The 18,443-nt window shown below is 39.1% G+C and overlaps 1 protein-coding gene across 4 annotated transcripts in view; it reads right to left on the reverse strand.

The window, feature by feature from the left end:
• The window catches only part of GPR180 (G protein-coupled receptor 180), a 58,951-nt gene extending 42,614 nt beyond the window's left edge, over positions 1–16,337 (reverse strand). For all 4 annotated transcript variants that reach the window (XM_070408778.1, XM_070408777.1, XM_070408779.1 and 1 more), the window contains exons 1-3: positions 16,142–16,337; positions 12,581–12,739; positions 5,543–5,743 (exon numbers count right to left, since the gene is read on the reverse strand). In XM_070408778.1, the coding sequence (XP_070264879.1) occupies positions 5,543–5,743; positions 12,581–12,739; positions 16,142–16,286 (505 nt within the window). In that variant the 5' untranslated portion in view covers positions 16,287–16,337. The remainder of the gene's footprint in view (positions 1–5,542; positions 5,744–12,580; positions 12,740–16,141) is intronic.
• Positions 16,338–18,443: the final 2,106 nt, after the last annotated feature.

Below are 18,443 nucleotides of genomic sequence, written 5' to 3' on the forward strand. Positions count from 1 at the left end.
CAGGTCTCAAAGTGTGATCCAAGAGCCGGTATCAGCAGCATCACTAGGGAACTTGTTAGAAATGAAAATTCCTGAGCCTCATTCCAGACCTACTGAATCAAAAACTCTGGGTGCAGGGCCCAGCAATCTGTGTTTTAATAAACCCTTCAGGTGATTCTGATTGCAGCTAAGTGCGAGAGCCACAGCTCTGGAATGTATTACCTTAAACTTCCATTTGGACAAAGCTTCAAAATACCTGTCCTTCACAGTTAACTTAACTATAACACCTGACTAAATGGCCACCAGTCCAAAGACTAGCCATTGGCCAAAAAACAGCATAACTTGGTTCTCAAAAATAAATTAGGCTAATCATATTCTCTTGGGAAATCAAACCACAAAACATGGAAAGGATTAGGCAACAGAAATTGAAGCTAAAAAGGGCTGATATTGGGATAGGCTAAAGGAGTCAACCCAGACCATGATAAAATAAAAATTTTGAGTACATTGAAATTTTGAATGATCAAAGGGAGCTGGTTGGTAAAAACAAAGTAAATGTGCAGATTTCATATTAAAAATGGTGCCAGTCATTAAGCGGCCTCTCGCTCCCTCCTACTAGCAGCTTTTCAGTTCAGACTTCCTGCATCTTCATGATAAATCCCTCCCACCCCTTTCTTGCATTACCTGGAATATTTTGACTGTCTTAATTTTTCAGAAATTTCAGAAAATTTTTATAATAAACCAGAAGGCTAGCTTTGAGTTTAATGAATTACATTTACTTGGTTACATCTAAAGTTAGTCTTCAATATTAGGGCTTTTATATCCTATGTAAATAACACTAGTGACAGTGGATATGGATAGAGCTGTCTCTATTGAACCTGTGGATGAACAGTCTAAATTGCAATCACTTCCGTTCCAATTGTGAATACCGAACCTACTCCAATTCTCATTTGTGGGAAACTCCAGCCCAAGGCAGAGAAGGGAATATTTCCATTATATGAAAAACAATTTTAGAAAAGCAATCCAGATACCAATAGGAAAAATAGTCAATAAACAGTTCAATCTCAATCATGTCTTTGGCAGGGTTAGGAGAAAAAAGAGAGATAAGAAGTATTTCAGCCACTGGGTGTCTCTCCTGCTCTATGTATATAAATGGCGACAGTCCACTCTAGTCCAGGTGAAAAGGCACATTTACATTGAGTCTTCAGGAAGAGAAAATCAAATAACAGAAAAGGCATATTTGATAAAATTCCCTACATAGAAAAAGTATTCAGCTTTAGAAATAAAGGGACAATAAACCTGGGATTGTAATAGTAATGGAACAAGATGGAAAATATGCTGATTATATTATAACTCAGTAAAATTCTTTTTGCTAGCTTGTGTTTTAAATCCTAGTTTTTATCTTTCATTCTTACTATAAAGAATTAAACCTGGCATTCTATTTAAAGTTTTACTTATTTATAATTCTGTACAGAATATCCATTACAAGGTAAAGTTTTAGACTTCATTAGGTTACAAAGCCAGCATGAAAAGAAAATCCTCAGACGATTTACTGAGTAATCAGAATAATATAGGAGAAGGAGGAAATTTTGAAAATAAGACATGTCACCAGCAAAAAAGTGTTTCAGGATTATTCAAGATTAAGTGTATCTTTTGAAAAAGCTAACATTATAATCAACAAATTATTTCATTGAGGTAATATATTAAATTGAACTAGGTCATTTGTCCTACACTTAGTTCATTAAATTTTGCATAAATTATTTTTACCATGACCCTGTCCACAAAACACTTTAAAGATAAAACATGAATTCTGCCCTCTGTGTTCTTTTAAATAAATCACCTTTAGAAAAAAAAAATCTTTTTTCTCTTCAGCTATCAATTTTACTTTTGTTCTGCCACCATCCTTCACAAGAAAGCAATCTATGTTCACTTTGAAATTAAAATCTAATTTTAAAACAGATGGGTACTAGGTATTAAATTTTACCTACACACGAAAGAAGAAAAATGCTCTTAAATGAGGATGCAACAAGTGACAAACTCTTATATTATTAGGAAATGTATAGACTTTAAGGCAGTGGTTCTCAACCTTCTGGCCCTTTAAATACAGTTCCTCATGTTGTGACCCAACCATAAAATTATTTTTGTTGCTACTTCATAACTGTAATGTTGCTACTGTTACGAATCATAATGTAAATATCTGATATGCAGGATGGTCTTAGGCGACCCCTGTGAAAGGGTCATTCGACCACCAAAGGGGTCACGACCCACAGGTTGAGAACCGCTGCTTTAAGGCAAGCTTAATAGGAAGAAGCATTGGCAACATTCAGTAGTAAGAAAACTTAACAGGACAGCTTTAAAAACTTCAGCTCTAGCCCAGCTGGTGTGGCGCAGTGGTTGAACATCAACCCATGAACCAGGAAGTCACAGTTCGATTCCCAGTCAGCGCACATGCCCAGGTTGCAGGCTCGATCCCCAGTAGGGGGCATGTAGGAGAGAGCCAATCAATGATTCTCTCCCATCATTGATGTTTCTCTCTCTCCCTCTCCCAGCCTCTCTGGAATCAATAAAAACATATTAAAAAGAACAACACAAAAACTTCAGCTCCAACTAAAACGATAGGAGATGGGAGACAAGAGGGTAAGAGAAGGGAAGAGAGTCACTGGATCACAGGCAGCACCTGGGACACTCTAGCCTACCCATGATGCTTGCTCTTTCAGAGGCACAGGGTCCATCCTGCCCTCAAGTGTCTCAAGATATATCTTAACTAGAGGCCCGGTGCATGAATTCGTGCATGGGTGGGGTCCGGCCGACCTGCCCAATGGGGGCCCATAGGGCCGGGCCAGCCAGGGGAAGGGGCTACGGGCAGTTGGCCGGCTGGGTCGGCTGGGGGTGGGCCGATCTGGCCCCGGATCAGGCTGGTTGGCTGCCGCAGTGCGTGTTGTAGCCACCGGTCATTCCGCCATTCCAGTCACTGGGCTTTTATATATGTAGACTAGAGGCCCGGTGCACAAAATTTGTGCACGGTGTGGGGGGGTGTCCCTCAGCCTGACCTGCACCCTCTCCAATCCGGGACCCCTCAGGGGATCGGGGGATGTCCAACTGCCAGTCACACCCTAGAGCACTCCCGTGGTCCCTCCCCGGCTGGCCAACCTCCCGCGTCCCTCCCCAGCCCTGATGGGGACCCTCGGCCTGGCCTGCACCGTCTTGAAATCCAGGACCCCTCAATCTAGGACCCCTTGGGGGATGTTGGAGAGCTGGTTTTGGCCTGATCCCGCAGGCCAGGCCAAGGGACCCCACTGGTGCACGAATTTGTGCACCAGGCCTCTAGTGAAAAATAAATGCCAACATCTTTCAGAAAGATAAAAGAAATGGTAGCATTGACTTAACTTCTAATAGTAATCTACAATTGTTAGTGTAGGTAGCTAGATATTAATAAAGGAAGGAAGCAAAGGGAATCAGACATCAAGTCTAATAAACTAGAGAGCTGAACCAGACAATAAACCTGCTTCATTAGGGAGTTACAGCTTCACACACTCTCCAGGAGACCATTGCTTCCTCTATCCTCAGGACCTAACAGGCAGGAAGGATCTTTTAGTCAGATTACTGAGGGAGAGATAAAATAGAAGAAGAAATTCCTCTACTGGGCACATGTGTAGTAGAAGCCAAGATGGCACAGGGAGAGAGGTTCCTCCATTCCTCCACTTTCAGTTTAACATCTAACAAATTCTCTCTCTCTCTCTCTCTCTCTCTCTCTCTCTCTCGCACACTCTTGCCCCATGGTTTCTCTCGCATGTTCTCTCTCCATAGCAGTCATGCGGCCCTAGCAGCCAGAGCCAGAAGCTGTGGAACTCCAAGCATCGGCCTGCCACAGCAGCAGCCCAAGTGCAGCCAGGAACAGACTAAGCTCACTGGATAAGGTCAGAGGCTAAACTGGAGTAAGGTGCAGCATGGCAAAATTTTTGGACACTGGCCTTTGTTCTGGGCCTGATGGAGACAAGGCTGGTCATTTTCCACAGTGGTTCGGATGGAGATGACACCTCAGGAACCTGGGGAATGCTTTCCATTTCAACCCCAATAAATTTTTTAAAATATATTTTATTGATATTTTACAGAGAGGAATGGAGAGCGATAGAGTTAGAGAAACATCAATGAGAGAGAAACATCGATCAGCTGCCTCCTGCACAGCCCCTCCTGGGGATGTGCCCGCAACCAAAGTACATGCCCTTGACCGGAATCGAACCTGGGACCTTTCAGTCCGCAGGCCGACGCTCTATCCACTGAGCCAAACCAGTTAGGGCAATCCCAATAAATCTTACAACACCACCTCAACCTCCCATGGGTGGATCCCTAAAAAGGCTTTTCTTATTTCTACTGGCAACACAATGATCCAAACTACCATTAGGACTGACTTAACTTCCAATAACACTATACAATGACCCAAACTACCATTAAGTAAAAATAACCTTTAGGTTAATTTGTGTTCAAAACAACTTGAGTAGCTTATCCTTATGAAATTTCCTTTACACAAAAAACTTTCAGAATTTACTATTTTAAAACATTTAGCATTTCATTTTGTCACTATATATATATTTTTCAGACCAAAAGATATTTTAAAAAAAGTTGATCTCTTCATATATTTACTTGTAACCTGTTGTCCTTAACACATGCTCCTTGAGTTGCTTTTCTGTGGCAATTTATATTTTGAACTAAACAATCAGTTTTGTATAATGTAGCCTCGGCTCCTGTTCTACCTCCACCCATCCACCTTGATGGCCAATGAGATGTAATGGGATTAAATTTTTTTCTAAGCAGATTGACTCTTCCAAATGGCTAATGAACTCATGAATCTTATTTTCTTTGACAGATGGCCTACAGGTCTTAGTTTTCATTCTGACATGTTAATTTACAAATCTATTAGGATACTTTCTGGCATGTCTATCATGAATCACAAGAAATCATTCATTTCTGTTTGGGCTAAGTATCTCATTTCAGTAGTACCATATAATCAACCTAAAATTTTGATGAAAAATTTAATGGGAGTACACCTAATTTTGGAAAGCATTATAAACTTTGATCATTCTTAAAATAGTTGAAAGCTCCAATAAATACAATCCTTAAATCTGCTCAAACAACCTATTAAAAGGATAGTCATACAAAGTAGCACAGTTCTAATCTCTCATGGAGTTTCCAATTTCAGTTACTTAACTTATTAATATTTTTCTGTTTATAAAAATAATGCTAGGTTATCATTTTTTAAAGATTTAGAATATATAGGATAAAATAAAATTGTAAATTTCTACCACTTAACATGGTAATAATCTGTTAATATTCTATACTTCTTTTCTGCATTTCCTAACATACTTCAAATCATACAGTATAAAATTTAGTGTTTTGCCTTTTTAACTTAATAGCATAGCTATTAAAATGCTATAAGGAGATTCATTTAATCATTTCTCTACTATTAGACACATAAATTTTTAATTTTTAATATCTAAAAACATAAAAAAATTTGTGCATAGTGGTAGATCTTTTTCTGTATTTAGTATATTTAAATGTATATGCTTACCAGATTCTCCAGCACTAAAATGATCAAGTGGATTCCCTTCAGCATCTGGGTTTAGTAACATCATTTCAAATGGTATATCTTCCACCTGAGAATTCTCATTGTCATCTTTGCACGTATACTTGTCTGCATAAAATACGTGCCATGTTTGTGGATACGGAATCTGGGACACTGTCAGATTATGTTCAGTCTGATTCATGGTCACTTTAAAGAGAAAGAAGATAGCACTTTCAAAGCAAAACTCTCACATGTATTTGTTTTAGTCATACAATCAGTTTGAAGTTAGAATTCTCTTAATTCTTTTTTTTTAAGTTTTTTTGTTTTGTATTTTTATTGATTTGATGTCAAAGAGGAAGGGGGGAGAAAGAGATAGAAACATCGATGAGACAGAATCATTGACCGGCTGCCTCCTGCATGCCCCCTACGGGGGATCAAGCCCCCAACCTGGGCATGTGCCCTGACCTTGAATTGAACCACAATCTCCCAGTTCATAGGCTGAAGCTCAACCACTGAGCCACACCTCTTGTTTAATTCTATAGCCTTAGAAATTCAAACGTTGTTGTAGTATTGGCATATGGTCTGTATATCATGAAGCAGAGAAAAATAATGTATCTTAACCAAAGGAATCACTATGATAGTACAATGAAACACCACAAATGAGTAGAATGGTTTTGCTGAAACTCTGATTTTTAATTTTAAATGTTTCAAATTTTTCAAGTAGGTTAGTGACATTAAAATTTTTTAATTAAATTTATTGGGGTGACATTGGTTAATAAGATTACATAGGTTTCAAGTGCACATAATCTTAATATTGGTTAAAAAGATTATATAGGTTTCTATGATACATGATTTGTATATTGCATTGTGGTAAAATATACAAAACAAGTTACCATTTGAACGATTTTTAAGTGTTCAATTCTGTGGCAATAAATACATTCAAAATGCTGTATAACCACCACAATGACATTTTTGAAAACTGATTTGAGTTAAATTTAAAAGGGAACATTCAACTTAGAAAATCATATCTAATAACTATGACTGACAAATACCTTCAAAAGATTTTCCAAAATCTTTTTCTAATTGTCAATTCTTAAAAAAGGCACTAAAAGCAAAAAAAGAAAAAGAAATTATAAGAATTATAAGTCACTAGCAGTGATTCTGCGTTATTACACTGGTCAGGTCTATATAGTGGCAGGAGAGAGGAGACTCATGAATGTTGGCATCACACAAAGCTGTACTTGATCCTGGCTCCAATACTTACCTTCCATGTGACCTTGGGCAAATTACATAGCAATGACTCACTTTCTTCAGCTGTAAAACGAAGGTAATACTTAGAGCAAAGAGCTGATGTAAGGACCAAATTATATGTCACTTGGCATGGTATCTGTCATATGATTGTTGCTGAATAAAGATTTATTCTCTTTTTCCTTTCTTTAAAACAGGATGGTTACACTAACAAGTGGTTCTCAATACAGGGTAATCCTTTTCCCTTCTGGGGAATCTGAAAATGTGTAGGGACAGTTTTATTGTCACAATAGTTGAGAAGATACTTGAAGGAGGCCATGCTAAGCCTCATGCAATCCAAAGTCTGACAAAAAAGACCTGTTCCTCCCAAAACGCCAATAGCACCTCCTTTGAGAAACACTAAATGATGTTTAAGGTCCCTCAATTCAAATCTATGATGCTGACCTAAGACGCACTTACTAACACTATGACAAAGTTAAAGGAGAGTAGTGTCTCACACACTATATATAATAAGAAGAGTAGAAGAGTTAAAAGAGCAAGTCTTAGCCCTACTACTTAACAACATATGACTCAGCAAATAAATTACTTAACCTCTCTAAATTTGTTTTTCGGTAGTACAATTAAGATACCTGCCCTAGCTAGCACAGAGGGGAGCAAATGAGATAATATATGAAAATCCTATGTAAAGAGTCTCATTCTGTACGAAGTCAAGTATTCTTAAAATTTAGAATTATCATAGGCCTGATTCCCAACTCTAGACTTCCTGCACAGCATGCCAACTAGTCTCAAACTATTTCTCAACTGAAGGAAAAAACTTTTTAATAAATAGAAGGCATGTCTTGAGATAACTGTGGAAATTTGTATATGAAAAATATTTTAGAGGACAGTATGGAATAATTCACTTTAAGAAATCTTAGCTGTAGTACAGTATTGCGGTTAAGGAGAAGAATGTCCTTACTCTTATACAATGTAGGCTGAACTATGGTGGGTTGAACTGCTCATGACACCCACAGCTTATTTTCATGTGGCTTGATTACAAACAAAAATCACACACATACAAACACAAAGCAAATGTAACAAAGTATTAACAAGTACTGAATCTAAGCAAAGGATGTACAAGTGGTGGTTTTACTTACATTAAACTTTTCTGTATGATTGAAAATATTCCTAATAAAAAATTGGAAAAATGTTATTTATATAAAGTTGTCTTTATAAGTGAAACACTGATGCATCTAGTCAGGATTCAAGTTTTGAGGACTTGGACTTTATAATTAGGAATTTCATTAATAGCAGTTTAAATGGACAAAATGATTTTATCAACAATACTACAGCATTGTTTTTCTGGCTATCTAAATTTAGCTGACATTTATACTGTTGTTGTTTTTTAACTGTACAGCTGCTGGAAAATGTAACAAAGACTCTAATTTCTGTTAAATATTTGAAGACCTTTAGTAAGAACTCAATATACAGTATAATCAATACATGGCTCGCCAGCCCATGTGGCTCAGTGGTTGAGCACTGATCTATGAACAAAGAGGTCACAGTTTAATTCTGGTCAGGGCACATTCCCAGTGTGGGGCATGCAGGAGGCAGCTAATTAATGATTCTCTCTCATCATTGATGTTTCTATCTCTCTCTCCCTCTTCCTTTCTCTCTGAAATCAACAAAAATACAATTAAAGAAATACATACATACATACAGACATGGCTCAGAAATAAGGTTTTTGAAATGTACAGCTTGCAATTACAGAATTTGGACCTGATTATATAAAAGCTCTGCAATATTGCTGTTCTATCACTTGTACTTTTCCTCTTAGATAAAACAATATAAAAATCAGCCATTATATCTTCACCAATACACTCTTTAATGTTTCACTTTAAATTACACAGACTTACATCATATTAAAACAAGAGTGTGCTTCAGAAAGTGTTACAGCCTTAACTTTTGGTCTTGCTGCCTTTTTCAGCAAGCCTGGGAAATAAGCCTCTTAACAAAACTGTATATTCATTGTTTTTGAGACAAAAGACTACAGCATAGCACACATGTTCTATGCTGATGTAATCAAATATTAACAAAACTTGAATTGCAGAGAATAATGTTATATGGCTAATTATCCTATATAATAAAATGCTAATACGCAAATCGACCGAACGGCGGAACAACTGGTCGCTATGACGTGCACTGACCACCAGGGGGCAGATGCTCAATGCAGGAGCTGCTCCCTGGTGGTCAGTGTGCTCCCACAGGGGGAGCACCGCTCAGCCAGAAGCTGGGCTCACGGCTTGCAGCCGATGGTGGGAGCCTCTCCTGCCTCAGTGGCAGTGCTATGGATGTCCGACTGATGGCTTAGGCCCGGGGAGCAGGCCTAAGCTGTCAATCAGACATCCCCCAAGGGCTCCCAGACTGCGAGAGGGTGCAACCCCCTCCCCCACACCGCTGAGTGCACAAATATTACAAAAGGAAATGAATACTGTTAACAAAAATACACAGCATAATATACTAAAACTTTTAAAGGAATTATAAACATGACAAATGTACAAAAGAAAATATATGCACATGATGTACAAAGACATATGAATATGTTTTATATGCAAAATTATATTTAGCTCTTCTAATCTGACAGTAAGTTATTCTTAATCTCCTTGCTAAATTTTTTTACATAAATTTATATTCAGTGCTTTTAAATGCCTTGTTGGCTTGCTTTAAGACCTACAAAATATTTTATGATTTTTAAAGCTGATGTTTTATGACATTACTAAAAGAGAACAAAGGAAGACTGAAAACTAATTTCTCAAACATTCATTTGGGCAAATGTATACTCAACTGACAAGCCACATTTGACAATAGGGGATTTTTCAAATCTGCTAGTCTTTTCATTGTTCATAGCAGCAGTAAAGTTTTCCACAGGCGTTAGGAATAGTTAATGAACTCATTACTAAGTAGGTGAAAGACTATTAATTCTTAAAATCTCACTAATGGCCACAAAATAAGAATTATTTCTACGATAAATTATTTTAAAATGTGGTACTATTACACTGACATGAATTTAAGGATATACTTTTTGTTTCAGTGCACCAAAGCTCCTAAACAATAACAACTAATATATAAGTTAGAGACATACATTTTCTTAAGACTTGGCTTTTGCTATTGGAAAAAGAACTGATGAAATAAGTAGAAAGTGATTTATGTCTCACTAGTACTTAATTTACTTCAGGACCCAAAATTTAACAAAACAATCTTCTTCCCTAAAAATTCCTGTTTCTTGAGATCTTCTGTTCCAATAATTCCAAAGAATACTCTTGTACTCAAGAGAGTGGGGAATTGAAAGGGAAAATAAAAAAAGAAACAACAGCAAGAGGTTTTTTAAGTTACAGCCCTATGTATATGCAACTCTATCCTAAAGAATTATAATTAGAATCACAGCATTTTAGGAGTTTCAGAAACCTTAGAAAAAACTAGTCCAGATTCCTTGTTTACAGATAAGTAAAGTGTGGCTCAAGTGTAAGTCACTAGCAGTGATTTTCAGTTTAGCAGTCTTTCCATTGTACCATACTGTCTTCCTGTATACCTAAGTTCTGTGACTGAAGGCATATTATGACTGATACAAAAATTATGCTTTTGCAAGTGTATATAGTATGGGCCATGTGATATAAAGAAACAAATCCTTCCTACAGCTCAAAGCTTTAAACTACCTGGTGAGTTTTTATTGGAGAAAGAAAAAGACTTTGAGGTATCCAATACAAAGTAAACCACCTACCAACCAAAAAAACCCTCAAGCACTAAGGTCTATGATAACTCACCCTACAAATATTTAGTAAATGCTTATTAACTCAGCACTAGAGAATCCTGAATTCTCATTCTCATAGTACCACATAACTAACATCCATAATACTTATCACAGTTGCAGTATCACACTTACAGTGGTGTGATTCTTTCCTGTTACCCACTAGCCTTATGGACTCAGAGTGTCAGTATTTTGGTCCATGATTTATCACTAGTGCCTAGCATACTACATGAAACAATAGAAGTGCTCAGTGAGTGAATGAATAAATGAATGAATTAATAGACCAAAAGAGCACTGGTACTCTTACTGATTGCTTTTATAACAAATAAATAAAATGAAAAGTGGTAACTATAAGTGCTGCAGGGAAAACAAGAGGCTATAAAAACTCAAGTGTTAACTTAGAGGAGGGAGAAGCCAAAGAAGGGAGGGAATAACAAGAAGAGGAAAGCCTGTATAAAAGTCCAGAATAACACAAAAATTAAACAAGCACTACAAATAAAATGAGTCGGGGGTGGGGGGGTGGAATTCCTGTGAAATGAAGCTGGTGGGGAGGGGCCGGTAAGCAATGGCCAGACAGAGAAGGATCAGCATGGCTGCAGTGACCAGGTAGGAGGCTACTGCAATAGTATAGGCAAGAGATATGGCAACCTGGAATAATATGGTAGAGGTGGAGATGAAGAAAATTAGATGAATTCAAGAGATATTCGGAGAGGGGAGTGTTGGAAAACTCCTTGGTTTCCAGCTTGTGTCCGAGATGGATGGTAGTGCCAGTTCCTACAACTGGGAACACTGATAGAGGACCAGGTTTGGATGGGCAAGGACTATTGATACATATGTGGAACATTCAGGTGAGCAAACTGGTGTATAAAGAAAAAAAGATAATTGGTAATGAGGATTTGCACAAATTTCTCAGGTAAGTTCTGAAATTCAGGGTTGAGGTATCTAACTTTATATAACTGTCTCTCCTTAAGTCATGCAGACCTCTTCAGCATACTGTCAAAGTCATCTCACAAATCTAAATAAAAGACCCCCACAATGGGTGGCAAGGACTGGAGACTTCTACTCTTATCCCTATTCTGGCTCGCTGCCTTATGAGGGAACCAGAGAGCTGCTAAGGCTAGGAAGGCTGGGTGTTTAGAAATGGCAGTGTTTTACTTGACTAGACTAAAAGAAGATTCAGAGATCCATCAATATGGAAAACAGGATGGAGAAAACATAGAGGAGAAAAGGGAAGAGAGATAATTTCCATTTTTTCTCATGGATGCTTCATATTCCTAATGAAATGAGTAGAATGGCACATGCTTGTCATTTCTATATTAAAAAGTCTGTACTCACTCTGGATGGCTAACACCCTAATGCATGAGATAGTGTTGATGAGAATGGAAGAGCTCAAGGATACAGATAACTAGAATAAAAGCAGTACCTCTCTAGAGGCAAACCTAAAGGTTTACAAATGATGTGGTACTGGTACATCCTAAAATGACATACTGTGTCACCACATGACAAGGTCCTATGTTCCCATAACATGTTGCAAAACAACATTGCTTGGGCTAACTTAGACAAGTAACTGAGATAATACCTGTTTATTGCTTAGCTCAGTGCTGGCAGATAATAAGCACTCAACAAATTCACTCCGTGCTGCTACTGGGTCAAAATATATCTGCCACATTAGTATGAATAATGTGACCTGTAAGAAGTCTGAATGAAGGAAAAAGTATGTCCTTGCAAGTTATTTGGATATATTTTCAAATATTTTGCATGATAAAGGGGGAAAAAGGCATTCTCTCTTTTAATCAAGGAAAAGGTCAGTTTCTTTAAACTTCAGTTTAAAACATACCAAAGTATCACCACAGTGTGTTCTTTAAATTCCCACTTTGATAAGTAGAAGTGAATTGCCCTACTATCTTGTAATGTGTGCTATGTCATGAAACACCCTGGTATGCAAACACTACATTTAACATTAAGGAGGAAAAAAAAATACCCAAGAATCAAATAAAAAAGGATATACTCACTTGTCAACTGAGCTTTGGATAATTTTTCACTACAACTATAACCATTACTGTTTTCCTGCAGCTTCAGCCATTCCTGGGCTTGGAATAGGTGGAGTTTAGCTTCTTTTCCAACAGCTACTGCTACGTTGTTAACTCTGACACACAGAAGAGCATGATCACCTGGACATTGAAACAAAAATCATCAATTAGTTTGGTCTTGTACGAAAGCAAGATAGTAGGACAATTCACTTCTACTTATCAAAGTGGGAATTTAAAGAACACAATTTTTCTTAAATCTCACTTAACTAGGTAGATAACATTAGAATGAACATCCCATTCAGATGCAAGTCAAGAGATTATGCACATTAATTATCCAAATCAATGTGCGGCCTTTCCTTATACTTCAGCTAACTGATGACATTTCATTGAATAAACAACACTGGCTGTATGTGCATCTTCACTGTAATATTTTTTGTGCGTCATTTTACAACCACTCCACGTCTTTAACATCTGTTCATAAATTATCTATAGAAATTTCCTAAGTTTCTTTTGTTTTTCAATATAACACGGCTGTTAATATTGAATTATACTTTTTAATTTTTTTTTTTTTTTTTTTTGTCAGAGAGGAAGGGAGAGGTAGAGATATAGAAACATCGATGATGAGAGAGAATCACTGATCGGCTGCCTCCTGCAAGCCCCCTATTGGGGATCAAACCCTCAACCTGGGCATGTGCCTTGACGGGGAATCAAACCCTGACCTCCTGGTTCATAGGTCAATGCTCAACCACTGAGCTGTGCTGGACAGGCAATTGAATTATACTTTTAATGTAAAAAAGTAAGCATAGCTAATAGCAAGGAAGTTTAAATAAATGAGGTTTGGGGTAGACACCTTATACCTGACAAAATCTGACATGTGATTTTTACAATACAACTTTCAGAATATGTTGTAAGACTACTATAGAATGAGCCTGGCTGCACACATCAGCTACATTTAAGGCCCAAAAATAAATGTCAGAAAAATAGATGCTCCTATGGAAATGGACTCTGGGTGAGAAGTAAAGCAGGAGACTGATTTTTCATTTTAAAATTATCTTATTGTTTTTACTTTTGTTATAATCATCATTTTGATTAAACATTTTAAGTAAATTTAAATGTATATTATGTATCAAAGAATGTGTAAGTCTCCTATATAAATTGATTACATTATAAATTATAAAAAGCCCTGGCTGGTTTGGCTCAGTGGATGGAGCGTTGGCCTGCAGACTGAAGGGGCCCAGGTTCGATTCCGGTCAAGGGCACATGCCGGGGTTGTGAGCTCAATCCCCGGTGGGGGGCGTGCAGGAGGCGGCCGATCCATGATTCTCTCATCATTGATGTTTCTCTCTCTCTCTCCCTCTCTCTTACTCTCTGAAATCAATAAAAAATACATTTTAAAAAATTATAAAAAGTTAAGAATGACTTTAAGGTCCTATTAACACCTTAAATTGCATTCTGAATCAGAGTTCATTATTTCAGTATAGTTGTGGTATTATTTTATTAGACTTGCATTAAATGAAAATTGCAATCACACACACACACACACAGAGGGGGAGAGGGGGAGAGTGTTAAAGTACTTGGATCACTCTATTCCGCAAGCTTCCTTGAGAAATCTGGACTTACTACATATGTTTCTCCTGTTTACCAGGTAATCATCATGACTGTCTAAGTCTTGCTTCTAGACATGGGTAATAACCCATGTCATAGCTTCCATACATTCTACACCCTCCAGCACTGTCCAGATTGTGCCATTTACTATAGTGATATTGTTTTCATTGTCAAACTCAAAGTTGATTAAGAAACGTAAAATGTTATCTAAAAAATAAAATTCTGGCCTTAGCAGGTTTGGCTCAGTGGATAGAGCGTCAGCCTTCGGAGGAAAGGGTCCCGGGTTAGATTCCGGTCAAGGACACATACCTTGGTTGGAGGCTCCTCCCCTGAAGGGGACCTGGTCAGGGCTCATGCAGGAGGCAACCAATCAATGTGCTTCTCTCACATCATGTTTCTGTTTTTCCCTCTCTCTTCCACTTTCCCTAAAAATTAATGGAAAAATATCCTCAGGTGAGGATTAACAACAAAAATAGATAAATGAAATAAAACTCTGTTTCTAGAGTTTCTATTTTATTCACCCAATATCTATTCCACATTGGATTTTGGAAAACTGGGTTGCATCTCCTTTTCTCAGCTATTTTGAAAACTTTGGGTTAAAAAAACAAAACACTTCCCTCCCTTGAACCACCAATTCTGTAACTTTCCAATACTTTAAATTGCTCTCCCACACAAAATAGCTTCTCATTTCTATTTTCTTCTCTTAAGAATCCTCTCAAGGATAATATTCTTATTTTTAACTCCAAAGACAATGTAAATCAAGGATCCCAGCCCCATTAAGGCAAATAATTGTTTAAAATATAGTAGTAGTCAAATTAAGAGTACCAAGAGTGTGTACCAAGAAAAATCTTGAGGGTACAAGTGAATTCAGTAAAAATGAGGATAAACTGTAAATTCATTCATTGTTGACTTACTGATTTTTGAAGGAGACCAAAAGATAAGAATCTAATGCAGTTCTGATTTCAGAAGAGCCAGAGAGGATACAAATTATGAAGCTCCCAGGACACACTTTCATGCACTTCTGTCAACGTAATTCTAGACCTAGTGATTCCTCCTTTAGTAGCAGAGTAACTAAACTGTTCTAGCAATAGTGACAACTAGATTACCAGGTGTTTTATCTGGTTTCCAAAACCTCTTTGTCGTAAGTACTTTTTATCGAATTGATCTTAATAACAAACCCAAGAAATCTACATTCTGGGGCTTAAACTCACACGCAATTACAGTGCCTTAGTGCAGTGGTTCTCAACCTTCCTAATGCCGCGACCCTTTAATACAGTTCCTCATGTTGAGGTGACCCCCAACCATAAAATTATTTTCGTTGCTACTTCATAACTGTAACTTTGCTACTGTTAGGAATCGTAATGTAAATATCTGATATGCAGAATATATTTTCATTGTTACAAATTGAACATAATTAAAGCATAGCGGTTAATCACAAAAACAATATGTAATTATATATGTGTTTTCCGATGGTCTTAGGCGACCCCTGTGAAAGGGTCGTTCGACCCCCAAAGGGGTCGCGACCCACAGGCTGAGAACCGCTGCCTTAGTGTATATATAATCAGGTTGAGCCAGAAGTGAGCAACTGATGCTTCTTTGAGGGAAGGATCTCGAAAAATGCAGCAGGCGTGTCATCTGTACTACGTTTGTATGGGAGGGTCGGAGGAACGATCTTTTAAGCGCAAATAAAACCCCCAAGCGGGGAGAGGGTGCTAACGAGGTGTAGGGAGCAGTCATAGTAGGGGTCGCAGTAAACGCCTCCCCCGATGCCGTTGAGCTGCATGCAGCAAGAGGAGGGCTGTGGGCGACGCTGCGAGTCCAGGTGAGCTGCGTGAAGTTACCGGCCTGGCCACTCGGGGCCAGGATCCCCGCGCCAGCCGGGGGCGCGGCCCGCGGGATGTCCGCTGCCTTCATCCCGCTCCCCGCCCCCGCACCTACCATGGAATTCGAAGTGGCCGATGCTCTGGCCCTGAGCGTCTCGGGCCGCGACGCTGCTGAAGCTGCCCCGCAGCGTCTTACCCTGGCTGCCCGGCGGCCACCAGCAGCAGGCAAGGGCCACTGCCAGCAGCCGCAGCACCCCCATGCCGGCCCGCTGCCCGGCACCCACCCGCGGCCGCTAACCACCGGCGGCTCCCAGTCCCACGTCGGCAGCTGGGGAGGGGCGAGGAAAGAGCAGGACAGGCACCGCCGACCAGCCCAAGAGACTGACAACCAATGAGGAGGGCGCCTGCGCCACGGGCCGGGGACATCCACCAATCAGAGGCTGAAGTGGGCGGGACGTGCAGATGAGTGCGCCCCATCACTTCCCAGCCAGTTGGCTAGTTCCCGCCTTTTTTTTATGGAGAGTTAGGAGGATGTTGCTTCAGGTTACGGAAAAATTATTGCCCCGGTTGTCCACTGCGCATGCGTGGGATTGCGGGCCGGAGCCAGAGGTTTTGCAGGAGCCTGCGGGACAGCAAACCTAGGCAGCACCGTTCCTGGTGAAGAGAGGGACACTCCCACAAAGCCCTGGGTGCCAGTGCAGCCTATTGGACGTTTCCACTTTAATATCTCAAAGACACTTAACTTTACAGTCCAATCGACTTTTTATTTCCTCCAAAGTTTTCTGTCTTCCTGAATTACATCATCACCCAGCAGGCAAGACAGTAGGGAATTACAGCGACCCTCCACCCCTTACATGCCTGCACCCAGTCAACTCAACTCAACAGATGTTTATTAGTGTGTCTTCGGGTGGTGATGGTAGGAAGCAGCAGCCCCTATCCTCTCCAGGCCTTCAGAATATCTTTTTACTTGGCCTATGGCAACTGACCTGCTGCACCAGTCTTAGTTTTCTCCAGTGGGCTACACATAGCCCACCTCTAGAGCCACAGAGAGTTTTGGGAAAGGCAATGTGACTGCATTGCTTTCCTTCAAAAGTTCTCAATTGCTCTTGGTACACAACCCGCTCTTTAGAATATGGTTTTTGAGTCTCTCAAATTTCCATCTCTGGTCTCTTATCTCCATCCTTACCAAGCCATGGTCAGTTCGCTGAACACTCTAAGTTCTCCATTCTGGGCCTAGAGCATTTGCTGATCCCTCTGGCTGGATTACTTGTCTTATTCTACTATTCAATTTCCACATCACCTTCCTTTTTCTACTTTACTCTTGTTCCCCAAGGCTCTTTTTGAAGCCTTTCTTAAACCGTCAACTCTGTGTTAGATGCCCCTGGAACAGGAATCCCCGACTTCCCTGCCCAGGCACTTCCCATACGGTATTATAAATGTTTATAGTAAAATTATTTCATGAAGAAATGTATATACATTATTTTCATTTGACAACCAGCTTTATTACGTATAAGCAAATTCTCACAATGGACTTCACCTTTTAGGAAAAGAAACCTTGGGGAAACACTTCCTATCATATTGCCAGCATTTTCTGGTATCTCTGGCAGACCAGGAATAAACTGGAGGTATTATGAGATTTTAAAAAACTTACATTATATTTTAATTTGAAAGACACCCATGCAGCTTAGAAAAAAACAGTCAAAATTATATGAAATAAAAATGTAAGTCCTCATTTTCTCTTTTCCTTGCCTATACCTAATACCCAAAGATAACCCTTGTTAATAGTTTAAGGTGGATCCTTTCAGACATGCATTTGTAAACATATGTGGTATTTGCAAATCAAGAAGATGAATCAAACTGGTCCTGAAAATAAAGCCAGAATATAGATCTTGAATGCTGTGAGACTTTTTTTCTGTCTCTTGTCTTTCTTCTCTTTGTTATCAACTTTGTTTTTCCCTCTCACTGAAGACAGGCTTCTAGATTTCCTCAGTTCACTTGAATGAATATGGCCAAGAGCAAGCCCAAAATTTGTAGGTCCTCAGAGTTTAACCAGACTATCCAAGAACCTTAGTCAACTCCCGATCCCAGGAAGAGGCTTCCATTGGCCTAGGGCAGTGGTCGGCAAACTCATTAGTCAACAGAGCCAAATATCAACAGTACAACGATTGAAATTTCTTTTGAGAGCCAAATTTTTAAAACTTAAACTATATAGGTAGGTACATTGTTATTGACTTAATCAGGTACTCCTGAGCTGGCCTTTGCTAAAAACGTCCTCAATCTGATTGAGGCACGTTCGCTGAGGTCGACCCCTTCCAACTCTCCCATCCACACTCGTCTTGTATACTTGTTTCGTCTATCTCCTTTCGTTCATCCTCTCTATATGTCCAAACCATCTCAACATACCTTTCTCAATCCTG

The sequence above is a fragment of the Myotis yumanensis genome, unplaced genomic scaffold (assembly GCF_028538775.1).
Source record: "Myotis yumanensis isolate MYYU_CA2020_CCGP unplaced genomic scaffold, mMyoYum1.0.hap1 SCAF_3, whole genome shotgun sequence".
Taxonomy (NCBI): domain Eukaryota; kingdom Metazoa; phylum Chordata; class Mammalia; order Chiroptera; family Vespertilionidae; genus Myotis; species Myotis yumanensis.